Genomic DNA, 20,216 nt, shown 5'->3' on the forward strand with positions numbered 1-20,216 from the left:
TTATTTTTAACTGTTAATGCCTAAGCATGCAGCTCTACTTTTTCCTCTTCTAATGTATGTTGTATTTAATAAATATATGAATGTCTGTCTGTAGTTTTTTACATCATTTTGTTGCTGTCAAGCCTCTAACTTCATTTGTAATACTGTTTACATTTGCTGCCAGATAGTACTGAAACATTCTCTTTTTTCTTTTTTTGGCACCCTTTCTGGTGGAAACATTTATTTTTCTTCTCCAACTCACTCTTTTACTAATTGATCCACATTTGTTTCTTTTATGGTTTCAATATTCTGTACAACATCTTTATCCACCATTGTTTCTTTCTTTTCCTCATCTCCCCTGCCTGTCATCCATAGCTGCACCATCTTTCTCAGGCTTTGTTTTTATCTGAAAAATGTTTTTCTTCCTCTACCCTTATCCCTGTTTTAATGGACAGTTCATGTTGTATCATTACATTTCCTACACTTGGGTAACCATTCCTAGATGTGTGATCTGTTTTTCTGCATTGACTGCATCTCTTCATTTTGCATTCCTGAATTCAGGGATCTTTCTGCACTAAAATAGAAGCAGGCTTTTGGATGCCCCCCATTATCTTACAGTACCTCTTTTTCCATTCAACTTAATTGCATTTGAAACATGATTAACCTTTCCTTCACACATTTAGTTATCCAATCCCTGTCCCAATCCATGCATTTCTTACATCCTATCTATACCAACATTGTAGAACAGTCTTTTCCTAATGATTAGGGAATCAGAAACTTCGAAAATTTTAAGTCGGCTTTAAAATTAGTCTTAAGAGAACAAGTACTTGCATAATATACATGACAAATGTCTGTCTGACCAACCGTGGCAAGGGATCAAACTTTTTTCAATTTCATGCACATTTATTTTCAGTTAGAAAGTAAATTTTCAGTTCAATCTTCACTGAAAATGGACACTCGCATAGTGGGACTAACTCAGTCAACAAAGTATAAATTACCAAGTATAATTAAGTAAAGTAATATTAAGTGAATGAGAGATTTACAGCTTCCATAGGTTACATCATTGATTTGCTATAAAGTAGTGGATAAATGTTATAATCCATGCCAGTTTTCCTATTTATTCTTAATGCCCATCCCAGCACCTTCAATGACAAGTTGTATCTCTTAACAAAATATAGCAATGTTTCTCTGTTCAGATGCAAGAGAGATTGCTGAATGTATGTACAGAGGACTGTGTTGTCTAACGTTTATGTAATCAGAATTTAGTTAAGTACTGCTTTTAATCTATTAAACTTTTAGACACTGTTCCTCATAGTCAAGTTAATAGTCCATGCATGATCATCTTAACCATAACCTGAAATAAAAAAAAAGCTTAAGACTTCAGAATGTTGACTTGGATTTTGCATTTAAACCGGTCTTCCATTTTTGGCAGACTAATGACAAAGCAGTTTTGAGACATTCATATGTAGACAGATGTCAAACCTTATTGTACAGTATACAGGCATCTTGATGTTAGCAGAGTCCACATTACACTGATATCACATAAAGATAGACTAGTTTGTCATTAGTGCTTCAGGTCATGAAAGCACTCATGGTTCATTAGTTTATATAGCTTGACATACTCTGATACATCGAAATGTTGATGCATTTGTGCAGTCGATAGCATTGTTGCCTCACTACGATATAGTTTTCTTGGCTGGCAATGCCTTTTGTGTGGAGTCTGCATATCCTCAGTATGTTTGTGTGGGCTTTCACTAGGTGGTCTACTTTCCTCTCCCATCCCAAAAATATGTTGTAGGTAAATTACTAATTCCTTTTCTTGCTGTATGTTGTGTATATGTTCGAAGTGATGGCTTGTTAACCTATTCAAAATTAATTCACATCTTTGTGCCCAATGAGTGACGGGACAAGCTTCAACTGTCTGCAGTCTTGCATGAGATTAAACAAGTCAGAGAATAAATTAATTGTACAGTGGAGTTTATACTCAACTGTTCAGTTATTTAAAAAAGTAAAAGCTCTCTACTACAAAACATGTTCTTTCTGAAATATGCATGTTTAAAAACGAATTCCTGGATAAGTGTCCTTGTAATAAGTTGTAATTTGTATTTCTGTATCAGACTACGAGACTCAGGTTGCCATTTCTGAAGCATTATGTCGGATCAGTGTGAAAAAGTGGCGGGATGAAGCAGCTCAGCGTTGGTTTGTGAAAGATCGAATTGCAGCTGCTTTCAAATGCATCACAGATGAAGAATTTGAGACAGTAAGTGCAGCTGAGCTGCATGTTGCATTTTTATTAATCCTCGATTTTGTTATTGATTTGCACTAAATTTCCTATTATGATTATTGGACATCAGTATGCACTGAGGATTGTATATGATATTGTTTTGCGAGTTATCTAACACATTCAGGATATTTGCTTGTGTGTATAAATATGTTTTCATAAAATATTTCTCCTTTGGAAACCCAACTTGTTTTCTAGTTTTTGTGATAGTTAATAACTGGTTATCTTGTGGAACTCTCTTCAGTGAGTTTTGTAAGTTTGGATAGTTTTCATGTCTTTTTTCCACCGAAATGTATCTTGCTTTGGTTGTACATCTTCCATTCAAATGCACTTATTTTAAATTTGTATGAGTAAGCATACTATTTGTAGTGTTGAAGGCAACTCAAGTTTTGTTTAAGATATGTGGACAGCATAAAATATTAAAACGATATGTTTTAAAGTATAACACACATGCAGTCAATGCAGTCATATACAAGTAAGTTATAAAAGCAGATGGGGGTAGGTGTTAAAGAAAAATAATGGATGACCAAGGGATGTTCTGAGGCCAGTCTCTATTTCTTTAATGTTCATCTTAGAGGAAACCACTACACTTTGAAGGCCGTTTGAAACCTAAAATAAATTGAGGGTCAGGCTGAAAATATTAGACAAAGTCAGGCGCATTCTCCAAAATTAGGGACAGCTGGAAAATATGATTAGCCAGCCCTCAGCCATCCATAAAACCTGGGTGCCTGGAAATAACAAATAAAAAAATATGCTGTTGCCAAACTTTCCATTTGCATCAGATTCAGACTATTTTCTAATTTTTGTTAACCCCCTTATATATATATATATATATATATATATATATATATATATATATACACACACACATACACATACACACGCACACACACACACACACACACACACTAAGGGTGGGTTGAACAAGGAGGCCAACAAATTGTTGCCAAATCACAGTCAGTGGCAGATCCGGAAGAGGTATGGGTGGGAGTTACTGCTGAACAAACATGAATGGTAGTACTTCAGTCCTACATAGCCCCACTTCCTGATGCACTCATCCCTCAATTTCTTTTCATGTTCTTCATACTTAGAAATACTTTTTGCATTTCAGTGTTCTCAGCTTCATATACGTGACTAAATTTCATACAAACATGAACGGCATAAAAAGCTCCATTGTTCTAGAAAATACATTTAGCCCAAAGCAATTAATTGATTACACCCCCTCTAGATGACTTATCAGTTTTTTCTCCTACATTTCTTGTCCAAGACTGTAGTGAAATCACTGAATTAAGCCATGTTCTGGATTCAGGATATTCAATGTGAGGTGCATTTTAGAGTTTTTTTCCAACCTTTTGATCCAGTGATGGCCTGAATTAAAAAAAAAAATCATAAAGGAAATATTTCATCCTTATAAGCAAATAACATAAATCGTGTCCAAGGTTTAATGTTTAAAGCTGTCAAAAAATAGAATTTTCCAATAAACTAAACATACAAATGCTTAAGAGGCTACTTAAATAATACATGGAAATACTGCCTGTCTAAGAACACAGACGCAATTGTATTTTTGAACTTGTACACATATACAACACATCTCCTCACCTTTACCATCAAAAGATAGCAAACGTCTGTGGACTTCTCTGATGTCAAACTGGGATAAAAGTGAACAAACAAAAAAAATTAATGCCATAGTGACATTTTAGCTTGATGCTATCAGACATATACACAATGCATGCCTCCTTGCTACTTGAACTAAGTGACTTACCAGCTAATAATGCACAATATTAGAAAAGGCAAGGAGAAATTATCAAAGTGGTACTAAGATCAGTAGTCTAGAATGTCCTGCAGTAGAAAAATTAATCATGGCTTGCCACCCGTTCAGATTTTTATGTTTACATTTATTCGTGTTATGCTTTTTTTAACTTGATTTTTCAGAAAGTGCTTTGGAAGGCAAGGATGTGTGTAGGTTACTAGAGGTATGCTATTCCACACCATGTAGGTGTTAATGAGTTAAGTATTTCTAACGCCCATTTTCTATACAGTGATATCTTCCAAATGCTGTCAATCATCATGGAGTGGAGGGTTACCATTTGAAGAGATGGATGGAATTAGGAGATAAAAATACACTCTATTAGCCAGCCGAAGAACTGTGCAGAGATGTGAAGGGGCTTAAAGAAATGTCATGAAAGCTTTCATGAATATTTGTATGGGAAACATACATTCCAAAGCTATGGAAGTCAGTGCTGATGGAGACCTAACAGCTGTCCAGAGAGTCAAATGTTTGGGTGTCAAGAAAAAAGTTGATCAGATAAACGGAGGGTATGTCTAATCCATCTAAACCTTACAAGGGTGGACTAACCCAAGTAAAATCTGTTAGAGGAGCCTGAGGGAATATGCAGGAACACATGTCAGATCATATAGGCAGGCTACGCCAAGGCAGGTGGTAGGCAAGGTTGCTGTTGTACCAAAGGAAATGAAGCCTTTTGAGGTAGAGAGCACAGGTGCTCAAAACAAAATTATGATGCTTTATATACGTATTAAGGTACTTATTCAGAAATATGAATTGGTGTAAAAATAGCCCAGTAGCGTAACTATATAGTGTCAAGGTAAAGGTTCAGAGTGTTTAAATGGTTTGAAATAAATGTGGAAAATTTACTTTGTTTCTATACATGTTTCCAAAATGCTGAATATTTATTTATAATATACTTCACTACCTTACAGGGATATGCTTTCTGAATTACTTTTACATTTGCTGCATCTATTATCTTGTTTTAAGGGCATGCACATTTGCTTAACATGAAAAAAAATGCTTTGTATTTTTTTGTGTGTATATGCATCCCTACATCTCCAGAATACATGTATATTTTTTTAATATTCAGGAAGTGTTACTAGAGTAATCACTTCAATGTGGTTTCTTTCCTTCATAGATATTCCAAGGTCACAGCATCTCATGATCATTCCTATTTTCAGTATCCTCCCTCTGGCTGCACATCCCTTGTCCAGGACTGCCATACTGATCAATCCCAGAGCTAATTTATGAATACCCATCCAATCATCTTGTTTGTTTAATGGAATGAGTCATTCGAAAGGTTTGCAAAGTGCTAGGTTATAATCCTTTCCCACCAACATGGTTTCTTTATCTGTAGGGGAAGATTTAGGTCCCTGGTTCTTGTATTAATGGGTATACTGGATTTGCATAGGAACAGGAGGTCCAGGACAGCCTAGTCTCTGATGTGTGCTAAGCAAAACCAAGATCTCCCATCAAAAGTGTATAAAACACTGAATAAATAAATAAAGACAGCTTCCAGACTTGGGCCTCTGACCTTTTTGGTTAGAAACATTTGGGGTCTTCCTGTTTGAATTGTTTAGTAAGATACATTCCAAAGAGCATTATACTCTGATTACAAGGGAGAGATTACTTAAGACGCTGGTGATCTTCCATTGGCAGTTGGCTAAGCTAATTAAAAAAAAAATGCTAACTGTTACAGGATGATCAAAAAATGGGGCATACCTAGGTTCATAAATTCACTTTCACAAAATGAAAGTGTATCTAGACAATGTGATAAGAAAAGAGGTTGTCTACCAAAACTGATAGTATAATTTCTTAGTATTTATTTTCTGCCAGTGTTAAATACCCCAAGAAATTACTAGGGTAAGTTCACTGTGTATGGTTTAGTTGCTGGAGGTTGATGACTTAACCTTAATTTACAATAATCTGCAAATTTAGCTAGCTACAGATTTTGAATATGTTTTTGGAGATCTGAGAAGTAAACAAAGAGGAGAGGCCTCAGCGCTGAGACCTGAGGGGCACTGCTGGTCACTTTACTTTCTAGTGAGGCACCTGCAACTTACATTGTATGGTTTTGCTCTTTCAGCCAGCTTGCTATCAAAATCCTTAATAGCAAAGGAGAGACTACATCTTGGATTTTAATGAAAACATAATTGTCAGTTGTATACTGCAACATATAAAACGCATGAACATTTATTTTTTTACAGAAATGCATATACCTCTTATTCCTGAAGTCACAAAAAATGTATTTGTGATATCTTTGCTACTCTGAAGCGAAATGAAAAGGACACTTTTTTTAGCAATCTCTTACAAATATTATTGCATCCATTTAAAACGGGCATTCTAGCCTGAATTATGAATTGACTTCAAATGACAATCACTCTCAGCTACTTTAAGATATTCGCTAGATGTTTTTCAGAATAAGACACACGGATGACTAATAGGAATTAGAAAAAGGCGACAGCAGAATTTTAGATATGTGCCTGTATTTCATAAAAAGTTAAAATGTGTGTTTGATGCATTGTTTAAAATGTCAGAAAATATCACTTTTTTGAGAAAAGATTCATTTTGGTTCTTAGTTCATAAAACCACATCAATGATATAATTCCATCATATACTTGGTGTCGGCCCTAAAGACAGTGGAATGTACATGATGTTTGAGAAGCAAATCTGGAACATCAAATGGTTATGTAAGATTACTGGGGACACTTTGCAGAAAAGGCATATATATATATATATATATATATATATATATATATATATATATATATATGAGCATTTGAAATATTCTAACATTTCTCTGAATAATATGCCAAAATCTTCTGCTGCAGAATGTAATAAGAACTGGTGATTTCAGTAACAAAAGACACTCGAATATCCCTTTATTTCTGTGTAATGCGTTGCATTTTTTATGAGTCCAAATGGGTGGTGGCATAATTTCAGTCTCAGAGTAATAATCCCTATTCAGGAGAAATGTATCAGATATTTGGGGGGAGTATCTTCTGGACAAATTCTGATGCTCAGAAATTCCCCTAGCTGAAGTAATATATACCAAAAAGTTTTCTGACATACAAAGTTAACCACTGTAAAAGGACTGGTTCAAAGGGGGGGGGGGGTCAAGTTTGCTTCTCCCAGATGAAATTAATTTCCCAAGATGTGGTGGTTGCCTTATGTAGGGAATAGAGCAAAACTTTACCCTTTAAAAGGTCTTGCATACAGTTTGTTAGGCGAAGGATAGTCAAAGCCTTCATGGAAATTAAAAATAGTTGCTAGGTGCACCTTAATCATGGTGGAGCCCATACCTGCACTGAAGAGAGAGAGAGGATAAGCAGAATAAAATTGAAAGTAATGGGGCAAAAAAAGTCATATTGAATGGCCCATAAGGACTTTTTCCCATTTGTCCTTGCACAGTTTGTACATGAACAACTTTCGGGAGGATGTATGAATTTGGACCACCCTGGAGTGGGCATGTTGGGTTCCACAGCCATTATTGAAATAGGGAAACATGGGATTAGGTATGGGGATAAGGTGTGCTTTTGCTGGGTGGGTAGGAGAATACTTCTGAACAAGACAGCAACTTCTGTTAACTGTTTACTATAGTATCAAACATTTCATTTCACTGAACAACTTGCCATATCCCTTTTAAAGTTAATTACGTTGCACATTGCAGATTTCACTAAGAGCAAATTAAGACCTTTTGTGATTGCTTCCACCTAAAGGCTGCTTGTCTTCAGCAAAATGAGAGGTTGATGAAAACAAAGGCTCTTTGGTTTACAAATGCAAAAAAAGGACCCTTACAGATTTCACTCAGAACGTAATCTTTTAGATGCCTTATGTTTAATCGCTTGTACCTGCAGGCTCCTTGTGTCCAACTAAAAACAGGAGTGGTGGAAAAAATGCTCATAACTTTGTAGCTGCAATTAAGAACTACCCTTTGCCATGCTTTTCATTATTTTCTCTTGCATTTGCAGTCTTTTGAAACTTGGTAATGAATTCCGGACCAGTATTGTACTTTTCATCCTGATTTGAAGTTGTACGGCAATGCAGTATAATGCAAAATGTGAGAATACAATAGTTAAAGGCCTATGAACTACGTGCATTGGGTATTTGTGTATAAAAGGCCTTGTGTTGATAGTCTTTCCAGGTTTTATTACAGAACTTTCAGAAAGATGTCCAGCTACAGACTACACAGTATGCTGCTATTGCACACTGACAAACTGTAGTACACTTCCATGCTAAGTTCAGCTCCAACAGTTTTGCTTTTTTCAGATCTTGGCATTTTAGCCATGACATGTTACAGTTAAAAAAAAAATCCCCTTTCTCTTGATATAGAATGTATACTGCTAGTATAATCACAGGTCAGTAAAGATAATTTTGGATCTTAAGCAGAAGAACAGGCAGCCATCTAATGGAAACCAAGTTCAATGCAGAATATCAAAATGCTACAGTGAAGTCTGAAACATAATGTTTGGTATCTGTGTACATAGAACCAGGTATCAATTCCGATTAGAGAGTTCAAAATAATTCTGGGAGTTCTACAGCAGTCAGGTAGAAAATGCCTCAAGACTGCAACTATACACTGAAAGAATTGAATTTAGCTCAGTGGCACAGCTTTGACTTCTTCAGGCGATGGTGTCTGAGCCAAGGCTACAATTGAAAAAAGCCTCATTTTTCTGCATAAGCATATATGATTTATATGTCTGGTAATGACAATTTGATAAAGGTAGCCTGGACTTGTGCCACATTATTCATCCTGATTAAAAATACTATATATCCACTGTCGAGTATATACCGTACTATACTGATAGTAAAATGAATGTGTATGCTTGTGTCTTAAGAGGATATAATTCAAGCACATATTACAATTCCTGATAAAAATGTCAAGGGCTTGTCCAAGAAAGTTCTTGTGCAAGGCATACCCAATATTGAATTTCTGGCCACATGGATTTCAGTGCAGCTAAAGTGCTGAATTTTGACTGCATCATATTGGCTTTTTCAAGTCTGAGTAATTGCATGTTGCACATTAACAAAAAATCCTTTATATGTTTTTTTTATTGTGATATTAAGCAATGCTTAATATGTATAAAGCAACTAGACTATGACACAAATGATCATGCTTACAAATGCCTGAGGCGCAGTATTTCAAACTGTTTTAAAGCTCTCAACTGTATTCATCCCCACTACTTTAGCTGCTTCAGGCTGTAGTGTCAGTCATGATGTTTTGCAGCGGAAAAAGATAATTTTTAATGTAATGACACATCAGTAAAGATAAACCAGTACTTTTGGTACTTTTCTGTAAAAGGCCATATGCCATTTTTGTTGTGGTATTTTTAGCCATATGTCAAGTTCTGTTGGAGAGTTTATAATACGAGTATTGTCCCGGTCTCCTTCAATAAACATACATCACACCAAATGACATTTGACAACCTTTACTAAACTTCCACAACATAGCTTTGTTCAAATTCATTAATTACAACTAACCATAATATATTTGATTTTAAACACAGCATAACATCCTTGTAATATTAATCAGGGCAGCGTACCTACTCACCCTGCATATTAGTAAGCAGCGTCCATACCTCTGCTCGCTTACTTTACTTATGAAGCACCATCCTTGTAATGTTAATCAAGGCAGCATACCTACTCACCCTTCCCAACAAGCAGGGTCCATACCTCTGCTTGCTTACTTTACTTAAGAAGCTGTGTCCCATCTCACTTCATACACCATTCATTGAATTACCTTCCACCAAATAAGCAGCATCCTTACCTCAGCTTGCTTATCTATTCAGCAAGCTTCCTCCAACTGCTCATTTTCCTTTCCCGAGATCCTTGAAGTGAACATCCAGACACCAGAGGAGGAACAGAAGAGGGCAAGCCTGTCCCTCTTCTCCACCTACCCCAGCTGATAAAATAACCCCAATCCCCCCAACCTACCATCAAAAAAGGGAGGGTGGGTGGGGAGCAAGTTCACGCCAAAATGTGATTGCTCACCCAGCTACCCTTGTCTAGACCACATAAGCCCCTCCCCAGCCTTCTCATTTCCTCCCGACCATTCCTGCCTCCACTTAACACCCACTAATATCAATCTAACCCCTCATGAAGATGTCCCGGGACAATTTGGTTTGTTGCCAAACTTCATTTATTCTTCAATTAGTTGCTTAAGTGAAGCTGGGTAGTGATTCTGACTACACCACTTTGGTTGTTTCAGGCCACAGTGTTTGAGACGTAGCTTGTTATAACTGAGTTTTTTTTCCTTGATTAATATTTTCTTCTGATGTAATGACAGCACAGTAAAGAAATATTCTGGAAACGGGCTGTCTACTACTAACCTGAGAAAGGACACTTCAGACCTTTTGGAAATGGACTATGAGGCAAGCTTGGCAGTGTGGCATGCCACAAGAAATATGTCTGCATACCATTAAGAGACTATATCTCTGAAATATTTTGACATTTTTGGACAATGCATATGAATGTTTAGTATAAACTGATTTTAGGATGTATTTTAAGATTAGGTTATACTTTTAAGTAAAGTAGAACAGATAACCTGAATGGTAAAATTATAATTTCCTAGTCACGATGTTCTTCGTCTTCCATTGCTGCAGTCCTAACAATTGGGTATAGTCCGCATCCAGTCGGCCCGAATACCAGAGTATAAGGCTGACGTCGGTCATGGCGCATTAGACTGACGTCAGTACGTCAGGGTACTAATGCGCATGACCGGCGTCCTATCCTCAGTCTTTTTTGCCGCGTGGTCCGATGCAGAAGCAGTTTTGCAAGTGCAGGTTGGCGTTCTGAGATATTTCCGAAACCGGAGTTTCAGACCGAATCAGAGTTGGCTAAGTACCCCGTTGGGGAACATTTTGGTTTTTCTTGCCTCAGTATTTAACCGGATGTCAGAAAAAGTGAATAACTGTATTTCTTGTGGGAAACAGATACCGCATAAGGATTTCCATACTTTGTGTATACCTTGTTTAGGGCCTGAGCACGACGTTGTTGGTTGCCGCTCTTGTGCTAGGTTTAACAAACGCACTATTAAGAGGAGGTTAGACTGTGCCAGGTTAGTGTTTGGGAACGTTGTAATTATAAAATGCCGTCGGATGCTCCGGCCCGCTTCCCAGGAAGCGCAAGGACAAAACAGAAGCCTAGGGTTGAAGAACCGCAGTCCCGGACGCCGGTTCTTTAGGAGGCTCAGTGGAGCCAGAGGTTTTGCCAGGAGTTTCTATGGAGTCTCCGGCAGAAACTTTACTGTTCCAGGATGTCCCATCTCAGGAGGCAGGCCAGGCTGAAGGGGCTTCTCAAGGGCCTATTCTTCCCTCTTGTCCCACAGTAATTGGAGCCTCTCCTTCTGTTGCTAAAGCTTCTTTTAGAGGTAGGCCAATTTCAGCTTCAGTGGGGCTTCTCCTAGCTTTTCGGGTTCTGTACCTAAGAAACATATGCTTAAAATGGCAGAAGATTTGATTACTATGATTAGAGGTTCTATGGGCCCTCCTGCTAAGAGGCCTAGGGTGGAGCCGAGTTTGCCAGTTTTGAACACGGTTCAGAGGCTTCTGAGTCCTCTGCGGATGATTTACAGGAGTATCCTCCTTATTCTGATTCTGATATGGATGATGCCACTCCTTGGCTTCTCCTCCTGAGGATTTTTCATTTTCAGAGACTCTGCATTCCATGAGGGAGCACTTTAAATGGGAAGGCCAGGATTACTCTGATTCCAGGAAGAGGCTTAGGGAATTCTTGTTTTACCCCAGCATAGGCCCTTAGCTATACCTCCTGTGTTGACTGTGGTGGAAGATGTTTTTGCAGAGGCTTCCCTGAACCCTGATTCTTTGCCTCCTGCTCCTGTTAAACCTGATAGGTACTATAGGGTGCCTGAAGCTCATAAGTATTTGTTTAAGAGTCCTAGGGCGGACCCAGAAACTATTTCTCAGGGGCCTAAAGGTGTTAAAGCCTCTGTGGTTAGAAATCCTGTTCCCACTGACAAGGAGGCTAGGGCTTTGGATAGGTGGGGTAAGAAACTGTATACTTCTTCCACTCTAGCCATGAGAGCATTAAATTGTCAGTTCCACATGCTGAAATATCAAAATTATCTCCTTTCTCAATTGAAGTCTAAGGTGGATGCTTTGGCGGAAGGTATTGAGTGTAAAGAGTTGCTGGATTTGGTTTATGTGTCTGAACAAGTGGGCAAGCATTCTTTGCAATGTGGCTTTGATGCTGTGCAGGCCTCCTCGAGGGTGGCTGCCACTAGTTCTGTTCTTCGCAGGCATGCCTGGTTAAGGGATCAGAATTTGGCTGAGCATGTTAAGACAAGGATTTTGGATGCACCTTTACAGTCTGATGTTTTGTTTGGTTCGCCTGTGGAAGCAGTTTTAAAGAAAATGGAGGACAAAGCTAGATCTATGCAAACTGTTAAGAATTTTTTGCAGGTACAGCCACCAAGTTTAGTAGAAATTGGCCTGCTAAGGGGTGGACTTATCCTGCTTATGACTCCCAGTCTAGGGGTAGGTCTAGACGTGGTAGGGGCAGGGCTCAAGGTTCTTTTAGGTCTAGAACAGGGAGTTCACCTGCTCAGACTTCTAGTGAGGGCAGGGGTCAGTCCTTTCGTAAGCAGACCCAATGACCTGCCTTTTCAGCTGCCAGTAGATTCTCGTCTGGCAGCTCCTTTGGGAGGACGACTGTCTCTTTTCAAAGACAATTGGGATTTAATTACTCAAGACAGATGGGTGTTGGACATTATTCACCACGGTTACAGGTTTTATTTCCATACAATGCCCCCTTTCAAAGGCATGCCAGACGTTCCTCCTCCACAAAGAAAAGAGGCTCACAAGCAAGTTTCTCAGTTACTCAAAATGGGGCCATTCAGCCAGTCCCTGTATCAGAAAGGGGCCTAGGATTTTATTCCCGCATGTTCCTAGTACCAAAGAAGGGGAACACGTGGAGACCAATTTTGGATTTATCTCTCCTCAACACTTATCTGGACATTCCCAAGTTCAAGATGTTGACGTTACAACAGCTTTTACCTCTGCTGGGCAAAGATCACTGGATGGTAACTTTAGATCTCAAGGAAGCTTACCTTCATGTGCCTATCAGGCTAAGTTGCAGGAAGTATCTGCGGTTTCGAGCTGGAGATTCTCATTATCAGTTCTCTGCATTGCCCTTTGGCTTATCTACTGCGCCCAGAGTATTCACCAAGGTTCTGGCTCCAGTGATAGCTTACTTCAGGCTACAAGGAATTCAAATCTATCCTTACTTAGACGACTGCCTGATTCTGGCTCAAGAAAAGGAAGACCTTCTACAGCATCTGGAATATGTTATAGCAGTGCTAAGATGCCTAGGGTATTCTGTGAACGAAATAAAGTCCAGTCTAGTACCCTCTCAAGACATGTGCTTTCTGGGTGTGAGACTGAATACAGCAGCCCAGATGGCCTTTTTAACCCCGGACAAACAAATGAGTCTATCACTTTACTTCCATCATCTATCTCATCAGTCCGTGCTGACTGCAGGGACAGTCCTTCAAGCATTAGGGTTCATGGCATCTTGTATTCTGGTGCTTCCCAATGCCAAACTGCATATGAGGAAGTTACAATGGTATCTCAAAATGTATGGACACAGCACTGCCAGGATTTAGACACTGTCATTCCCATAATACCTTGCCTTCAAAGGGAATTTTTGTGGTGGGCTCAGGAATGTCACCTAAACAAGGGACTCTCTGTGAGCCGCCAGAGGCGAGTCAGATTTTAACGACAGATGCCTCGACATTGCTTGGGGAGCTCATCTACTTGGAAAGTGGATACAAGACAAGTGGCCTGCCAGACTACAGCATCTACATATCAACATGAAGGAGATGTTAGCAGTCCAGTTCGCTTTACTGGCTTTCAAGGAGTTACTTCTTCCAGGACAGGTGTTGATTCTAACAGACAACACAACTGTCATGTGGTACATCAACAAGCAAGGGGAACACATTCTTATCCTCTATGCAGGCAAGCAATGATTTTATGGGAGATTGCTAAGCTTGCAACTAACTCTTCAGGCAAGGTTTCTGCCAGGAGCACAGAACTCCTTAGCAGATGTGTTAAGCAGACGAATCATGGATCCCCACGAGTGGAAACTGGATCTTCATGTATTTCAGACATTGACAGTGTCATGGGGAACTCCAGACATAGATCTGTTCGCTTCTCCACTAAACCACCAGCTGCCAAAGTATTGCACAAAGGGGTTTCATCACACAGCTTGGAAAGTGGATGCTCTGTCTTTCAGTTGGGAAAATCTTCATGTGTATGCCTTTCCACCTCTGCCTCTTCTTCCAAAGGTGCTATTAAAGGTCAGACAAGACAGGCCAAGGATGATTTTGATAGCTCCAGATTGGCCTCGGCAACACTGGTACCCACTACTACGGAGTCTGGTAAAGAAGCCTCCATGGCCTTTACCTCTGATTCCTCATCTGTTATCTCAAGAGGACGGTCATCTGCTCAATGTCAAGCTTCACTCTCTTCATCTAACAGCCTGGCATATTCTGTGTTGAAACACAGCAGGTCTCAACTTCCTCAACAAGTTTTAAATGTGATTATGGAAGCTAGACGACCTAGTACAAGGAGAGTGTACGCAGCAAAATGGAAGAGATTTTTATTTTGGAGTGCAGCAAGGAATTTGGAGATTTCTGAGCCTAATTTGAGTGTGGCTCTTCAATATCTTACTGAGTTATTGGACAAAGGTTTGTCCTTCTCTTCTATTAAGATTCATGCTGCAGCAATTTCAGCTCACTATGATTGTGACCCACCTTTGTTTTCACATCCTTTGTTCAAGCAGTTTCTTAGAGGGGCAAGAATATAAGACCCCAATGAGCTCCTACTCCTGCTTGGGATCTCAATTTTGTGTTGGAAAACTTACTCTACAACCTTTGAGCCTGCGGCTACTGCTGAATTGAAATATTTGTCATGGAAGACTGCTTTTTGTTGGCTATTACTTCTGCAAGAAGGGTGTCTGAGTTGCAGGCCCTTATGGCAGTCGAGCCCTTTTGATTTTCCATAAGGATAGGGTATCATTACGCACTAATCCTTCCTTTATGCCTAAGGTGGTTTCTAGTGTGGCTTTAAACCAGACTATTCATTTGCCTACTTTTTATGCAGACCCCAGAATAAAGGGGAAAAGATTTTGCATACTTTAGATGTACACAGGCAATTGCGTTATTACTTAAGCAGGACTAAGGATTTTAGACAGTCTCAGCAGTTGTTTGTTTCTTTTGCTTTGAGTTCGCAGGGCAAGCCTGTGTCAAAACAAACTATTTCTAGGTGGATTGGCTTTTGCATTGCATTTTGTTATTCCCATCATGGCAAGGAGGTTCCAGCTGGGATTAGGCCTCATTCCACTAGGGCTACTGCCACTTCAACAGCATTTCTACGGGGTGGCAACTAAGGATATTTTGAAGCAGCTACTTGGAGTTCAGTGCATACTTTCTCTAAGCATTATCACCTTCCTATCTACTCTAAGTCTAGGGCTGGTTTTGCCACAGCTGTTTTGCAAGGCATGTTGTCAGCTCCTGCTTCTTTATGATTTGCCAGCCTCCCTTACCTCTGCTTTGGGATTCTACCCAATTGTTAGGACTGCAGCAATGGAAGGCGAAGAACATAGTACAGTTTTGTACCTACCATAAATGTAGATGTTAGAGGATTCCATTGCTGCAGTCCACCCTCCCTCCTTCCCCTCTGTGTTTAGGGGTGGTAGTGTAGGTGAGCTTACCTGCTTATATTTTGTATATATTGTTCATGTTTTGGTGCAGGCTTTTGGGCCTTGTCCTTTTAGGGTCTTCTGACATCTGGGGCAAGAAAAGACTGAGGATAGGACGCCGGTCATGCGCATTAGTACCCTGACGTACTGACGTCAGTCTAATGCGCCATGACCGACGTCAGCCTTATACTCTGGTATTCGGGCCGACTGGATGCGGACTATACCCAATTGTTAGGACTGCAGCAATGGAATCCTCGAACATCTACATTTATGGTAGGTACAAAACTGTACTTTTCCTCTTGACTTACCTCTTTTATTTTTTTTTTCTGTATTAACGTTTAAAGTTCATCACTTTCAAAAAAAAAAAGTAGCCATTTAGTCCTTGTTATAAAAGTAGAGTAGTTTTCATTTACCACATTCCTTTTTTGAGGAAAAGCAAACATGTTTGTTTTGAAGTACATCTGAAGCTTTTTTTTTGTGTTAGAGATGACCATAAAATGATAATATAAATTGAAAGCCAAAACATGGGTTGTGTCTTAATTACATTTATAAAGTCCAGTAAACACTAGCTTAATCTGCTTTCAGATGCACTGCCCCAGTAGAAAATGTCCTTTCTGACTGAGTGTAAAACCTTTGACTGCAAATATAATGGTCATAGTAATTTACTTCAACTTGCTACCACACACTCGTACTATAATACAGGTCAGTCATTTCATTTAACAATATCATTTAATCATGCTTTGTGTTACATGTAGCCTACATTCCACCAATATTGGCCACTTTGTATTCTGTAATGTCTGATTGTAAAGAAAGTGGAAAATATGTCCACGTGCACGCATCTGAACCTGTTACTTTCAGATTGCACAATCTAGTCCTCTGACAAAACCATATTAGTAATCATTTAACAGTGATCATGGAGTTAGTTGCCTTTTGCCTTCAAACAGTTTACTTCCCGACCACAAGCAAAAATACCAGCCTTCTGTAAATCCTTCTGATGACCGTGATGAAAGTGAAAGAAATAACTGTTTCAAATGCATTCCATCAACTCTTGGAGATAGCTATACACACACACACACACGTACATACATACATACATACATAAACCGTCCCCCCATAAGTTATATCACAGACTGAGAGATCATGGAACTGCTGTTAGGGTTACGAGGGTGGCCTAATGGTTAAGGTGTTTGCCGTATAAACACAAGGTGCAGGGTTTGAGTCTCACAAGAGATAATTGGCTAGGCTTAAAATGGCTCGCAAGGGCAGTTAGCTTAGTACTAATCTATGAATCTATGCTGTTGTTTTCCCAGAAGTAGAAAATTGCTATCTAATAACCATAGTTATGCATTTCAAATTGCTGCTCTCAGGCCTATGCAGTGGTACCCAACAAGCAATATGAATTGTCATTCAAGAATTTTCATGTCATTCCCTTTTGCATTTTGCTTTTAAACACAGCTGCTTCCTCATACCTTCACTTTGAGAAACATTTTTTTGCATCTGTTGCCTTCTCTTTGGTTCATATTCTAGTCTCTAGTCTTTAGCTTTAGCATGACTCACTGGCCCCAAAAAGTGTTGAATCAGTTGTAGAGGAAAATCAAATTCACTTCATGATTATTAGATATGTAAAAAAAAAAAAACAGGTCATGGCAATATTATATGGATGTGCATATTTATGTACATGCTTATATATGTATATATATATGGGTCTACTTTTTCTAATCGAAAGCTCATCCTTTTGAAAAGAAAAATAGTATGAACCCATTTACATGAAAGTGCACTTAAACGAACCGGTAATATAAAAAAAAAAAAAACCTTCAGCACCGCATCATGCTACAGTGGGGATACAGGAATATACCCATTTCCCCACTGTAGTACGATCTCAGAGTTAGTTGCCCCCCTGCATAAATTACTTTGTAGTGTTTTTTTTTTTTTAATACTACAGGTTCATTGAACCGGTAGTCGCGAAAGTGCACTTTCACGTAATTGGGCTTGATGAGCTTTTGATAGATATATATCACCACCTGTCTCACACGAATCTACAAAACAAGCACCGGCAAAACATACACATAAATACACAAAAACATATTTGGAGGCACTAGGTACCAATCTGAAAAAGAAACAGTGCCCTCCAAAGCAGACAAGCAAGCAACCTGCACCCCCAAATACAAGCCAGAAAACACATAATTCACCTCAGCAGTGTGCCTGACAACGGCCCTTAAGGCAAAACACCATACCTAACACGCTAGTAATAGGAGAGACTATAGTAAGGCACATGGATGTTCCATTCACCAGGCTGAACAAGGAGAAGGTTACTGTCAGCTGCCTGTCAGGTGCTCGGATCGGCCATATAACACAGGCACTTGGGTCACTCCAGAACAAGTACAAGTATGACGCTGTCATTGTACATGTTGGTGTGAATGATCTAAGACGTACCTCCCTGGACTACATGAAAAGAGACATTGAGGAGCTCTCTGATCATGTAGCCCAAGCTGGTATGACCCTGACCTTGAGTAGCATACTACCTTCACCTAGAATGATACCACAATACAAAGACAAAATGATCAATTTCAACAATTGGCTAAGCTTCTGGTGTCATTCTAAAGGGATCCAGTGTCTGTCTGCCTGGGATGACATAATAGACTCGTTGTTTTGCCAGAGATGGGTTGCACCTGTCACCCCTAGGTTTTCGAATACTGGCCAAGGCTCTTGCTGTCCCCATAGTGCCTTTTTTAGGCAAGGCTCAAAGGACAAACCAACCACCGTAACCAGCACAGGTAACCAAAAACTAAGGGTAATGCTACTCAACGCCAGAAGTCTCAACCTCAGAATGCACGCACTCGAGGCTCTCCTCAACATGGAGAAAATCAATGTTTGTGCAGTGACGGAATCCTGGTTCAAGGCTCGAGAGCATCCCAGCACTGCCAGGTTGCAATTCATATCATACCTTCCGGCCTCAGTTACCGGATCGCAGTACAAAGGGTGGAGGTGTATCCATATTCATCAAGGATACCCATATCTCCAGGTTAGTAGCGCAGCATGATGCCCCAGAGATCATCCATGCGCAGCTATCAGCAGGCAAAACCACATTTCAAGTCGTAGCCAGTTATAGATTGCCCACCATGTCCCAAGATGCTCACTCTGCATTCCTTGAGACATTGGAAAATATAAAGGTCCTACCCAACACCATAATCTTGGGTGATTTCAACTACCCTGGTATAGACTGGGTGAACGACCAATGTTCCAACTCCTATGTTCAGCGATTCATAGAATTTATAAATTCAAATGCCCTTGAACAACTAGTATGTTTCCCCACTAGAGGGGTCAACATATTGGATTTAATCATCACAAATATGGGCGCCCATTGTACCACACCCGTTATCACCACCTCCTTGGTCAGATCCGACCACAAACTGATAACCCTGGACATCCTTACTCCTCCACCTCCCCCAATCAAAGAAATCATAGTCAAAAACTTTTCCAAAGCCAACTTCAAACTACTTGCATGCGAAGTGGAAAGCTTCATTATTCCCTTGCAGAAGGATAATGATATCCAGTATGCGGAATCCTACACCAAGGTACTCTATATGCATCTTCAGGATTGTATGGACCGTGCTATCCCAAATAAAACCAAGACTCCTTCCTCAAGCAAGAAGAAACCATTCTGTTGGATCACAGCCATAAGCAAACTTTACAATAAAAGGAGGAGACTTATACAAAAAAAGGCCCAATCTCAAGTAGAAAAATCATACCTGATCAGCATTAGTAAGAAATTGAGGGCCCTCATCAAGTCAACTAAAGCTAATTTTGAAAAGAAAGTTGCCAAGAATGCCAAGGATAACCATAAGGCCTTCTATGGCTATGTCAAAAACCTAAATGGCAATGCTCAGGTCTGTTCTGAGCTAGTACAAAATGGAACAAAATACACTGACCCTTCTGACATTGCGAACATCTTGGCTGACAGGTTCAGTGCAAATCCCCCCCCCCCTTCACCACCTACAGGGCCTATTACCATTCTAGGGGATTGTGCAAGTCCAATTATTACCGATACGTTGGTTAACAAAGCTCTATCTAAAGCTAAAAACACTGCCTCCATAGGACCAGATTGTGTCCCAGGCTGTGTCATACGCGAGCTCCAAAAGGAATTAACCCCGCATCTTAATACCCTGTTCAGTCTCAGCCTCTCCACAGGATATATGCCCATAGAATGGCGCACGGCAATGGTGGTCCCGCTACACAAGGGTGGGGCCACAACTGACCCTGGGAACTACCGACCAATAAGACTGACCAGTCTGATCTGTAAGGCTATGGAGCGAATCATTATGGAACTCATAAATGGAGATTGGGAACCTCCAGTTGCTGGACCCCACACAGTTCGGTTTCGTCAAGGGCAGATCATGCCTCCTGAACCTGGTGGATTTCTTCGAGACAGTTACTCGGGCTATAGATAAGGGA

At 39.7% G+C, this 20,216-nt stretch overlaps 1 protein-coding gene across 1 annotated transcript in view; it reads left to right on the forward strand.

Moving 5' to 3' along the window:
• LOC122797013 (synaptonemal complex protein 2-like) overlaps positions 1-20,216 on the forward strand; it is a 256,765-nt gene that overhangs the window by 86,973 nt on the left and 149,576 nt on the right. The window contains exon 4 of the mRNA XM_044065783.1: positions 2,097-2,239. Within this exon, the coding sequence (XP_043921718.1) occupies positions 2,097-2,239 (143 nt within the window). The remainder of the gene's footprint in view (positions 1-2,096; positions 2,240-20,216) is intronic.

Source organism: Protopterus annectens, chromosome 3.part0 (genome assembly GCF_019279795.1).
Source record: "Protopterus annectens isolate FY-2018-M chromosome 3.part0, PAN1.0, whole genome shotgun sequence".
Taxonomy (NCBI): domain Eukaryota; kingdom Metazoa; phylum Chordata; order Ceratodontiformes; family Protopteridae; genus Protopterus; species Protopterus annectens.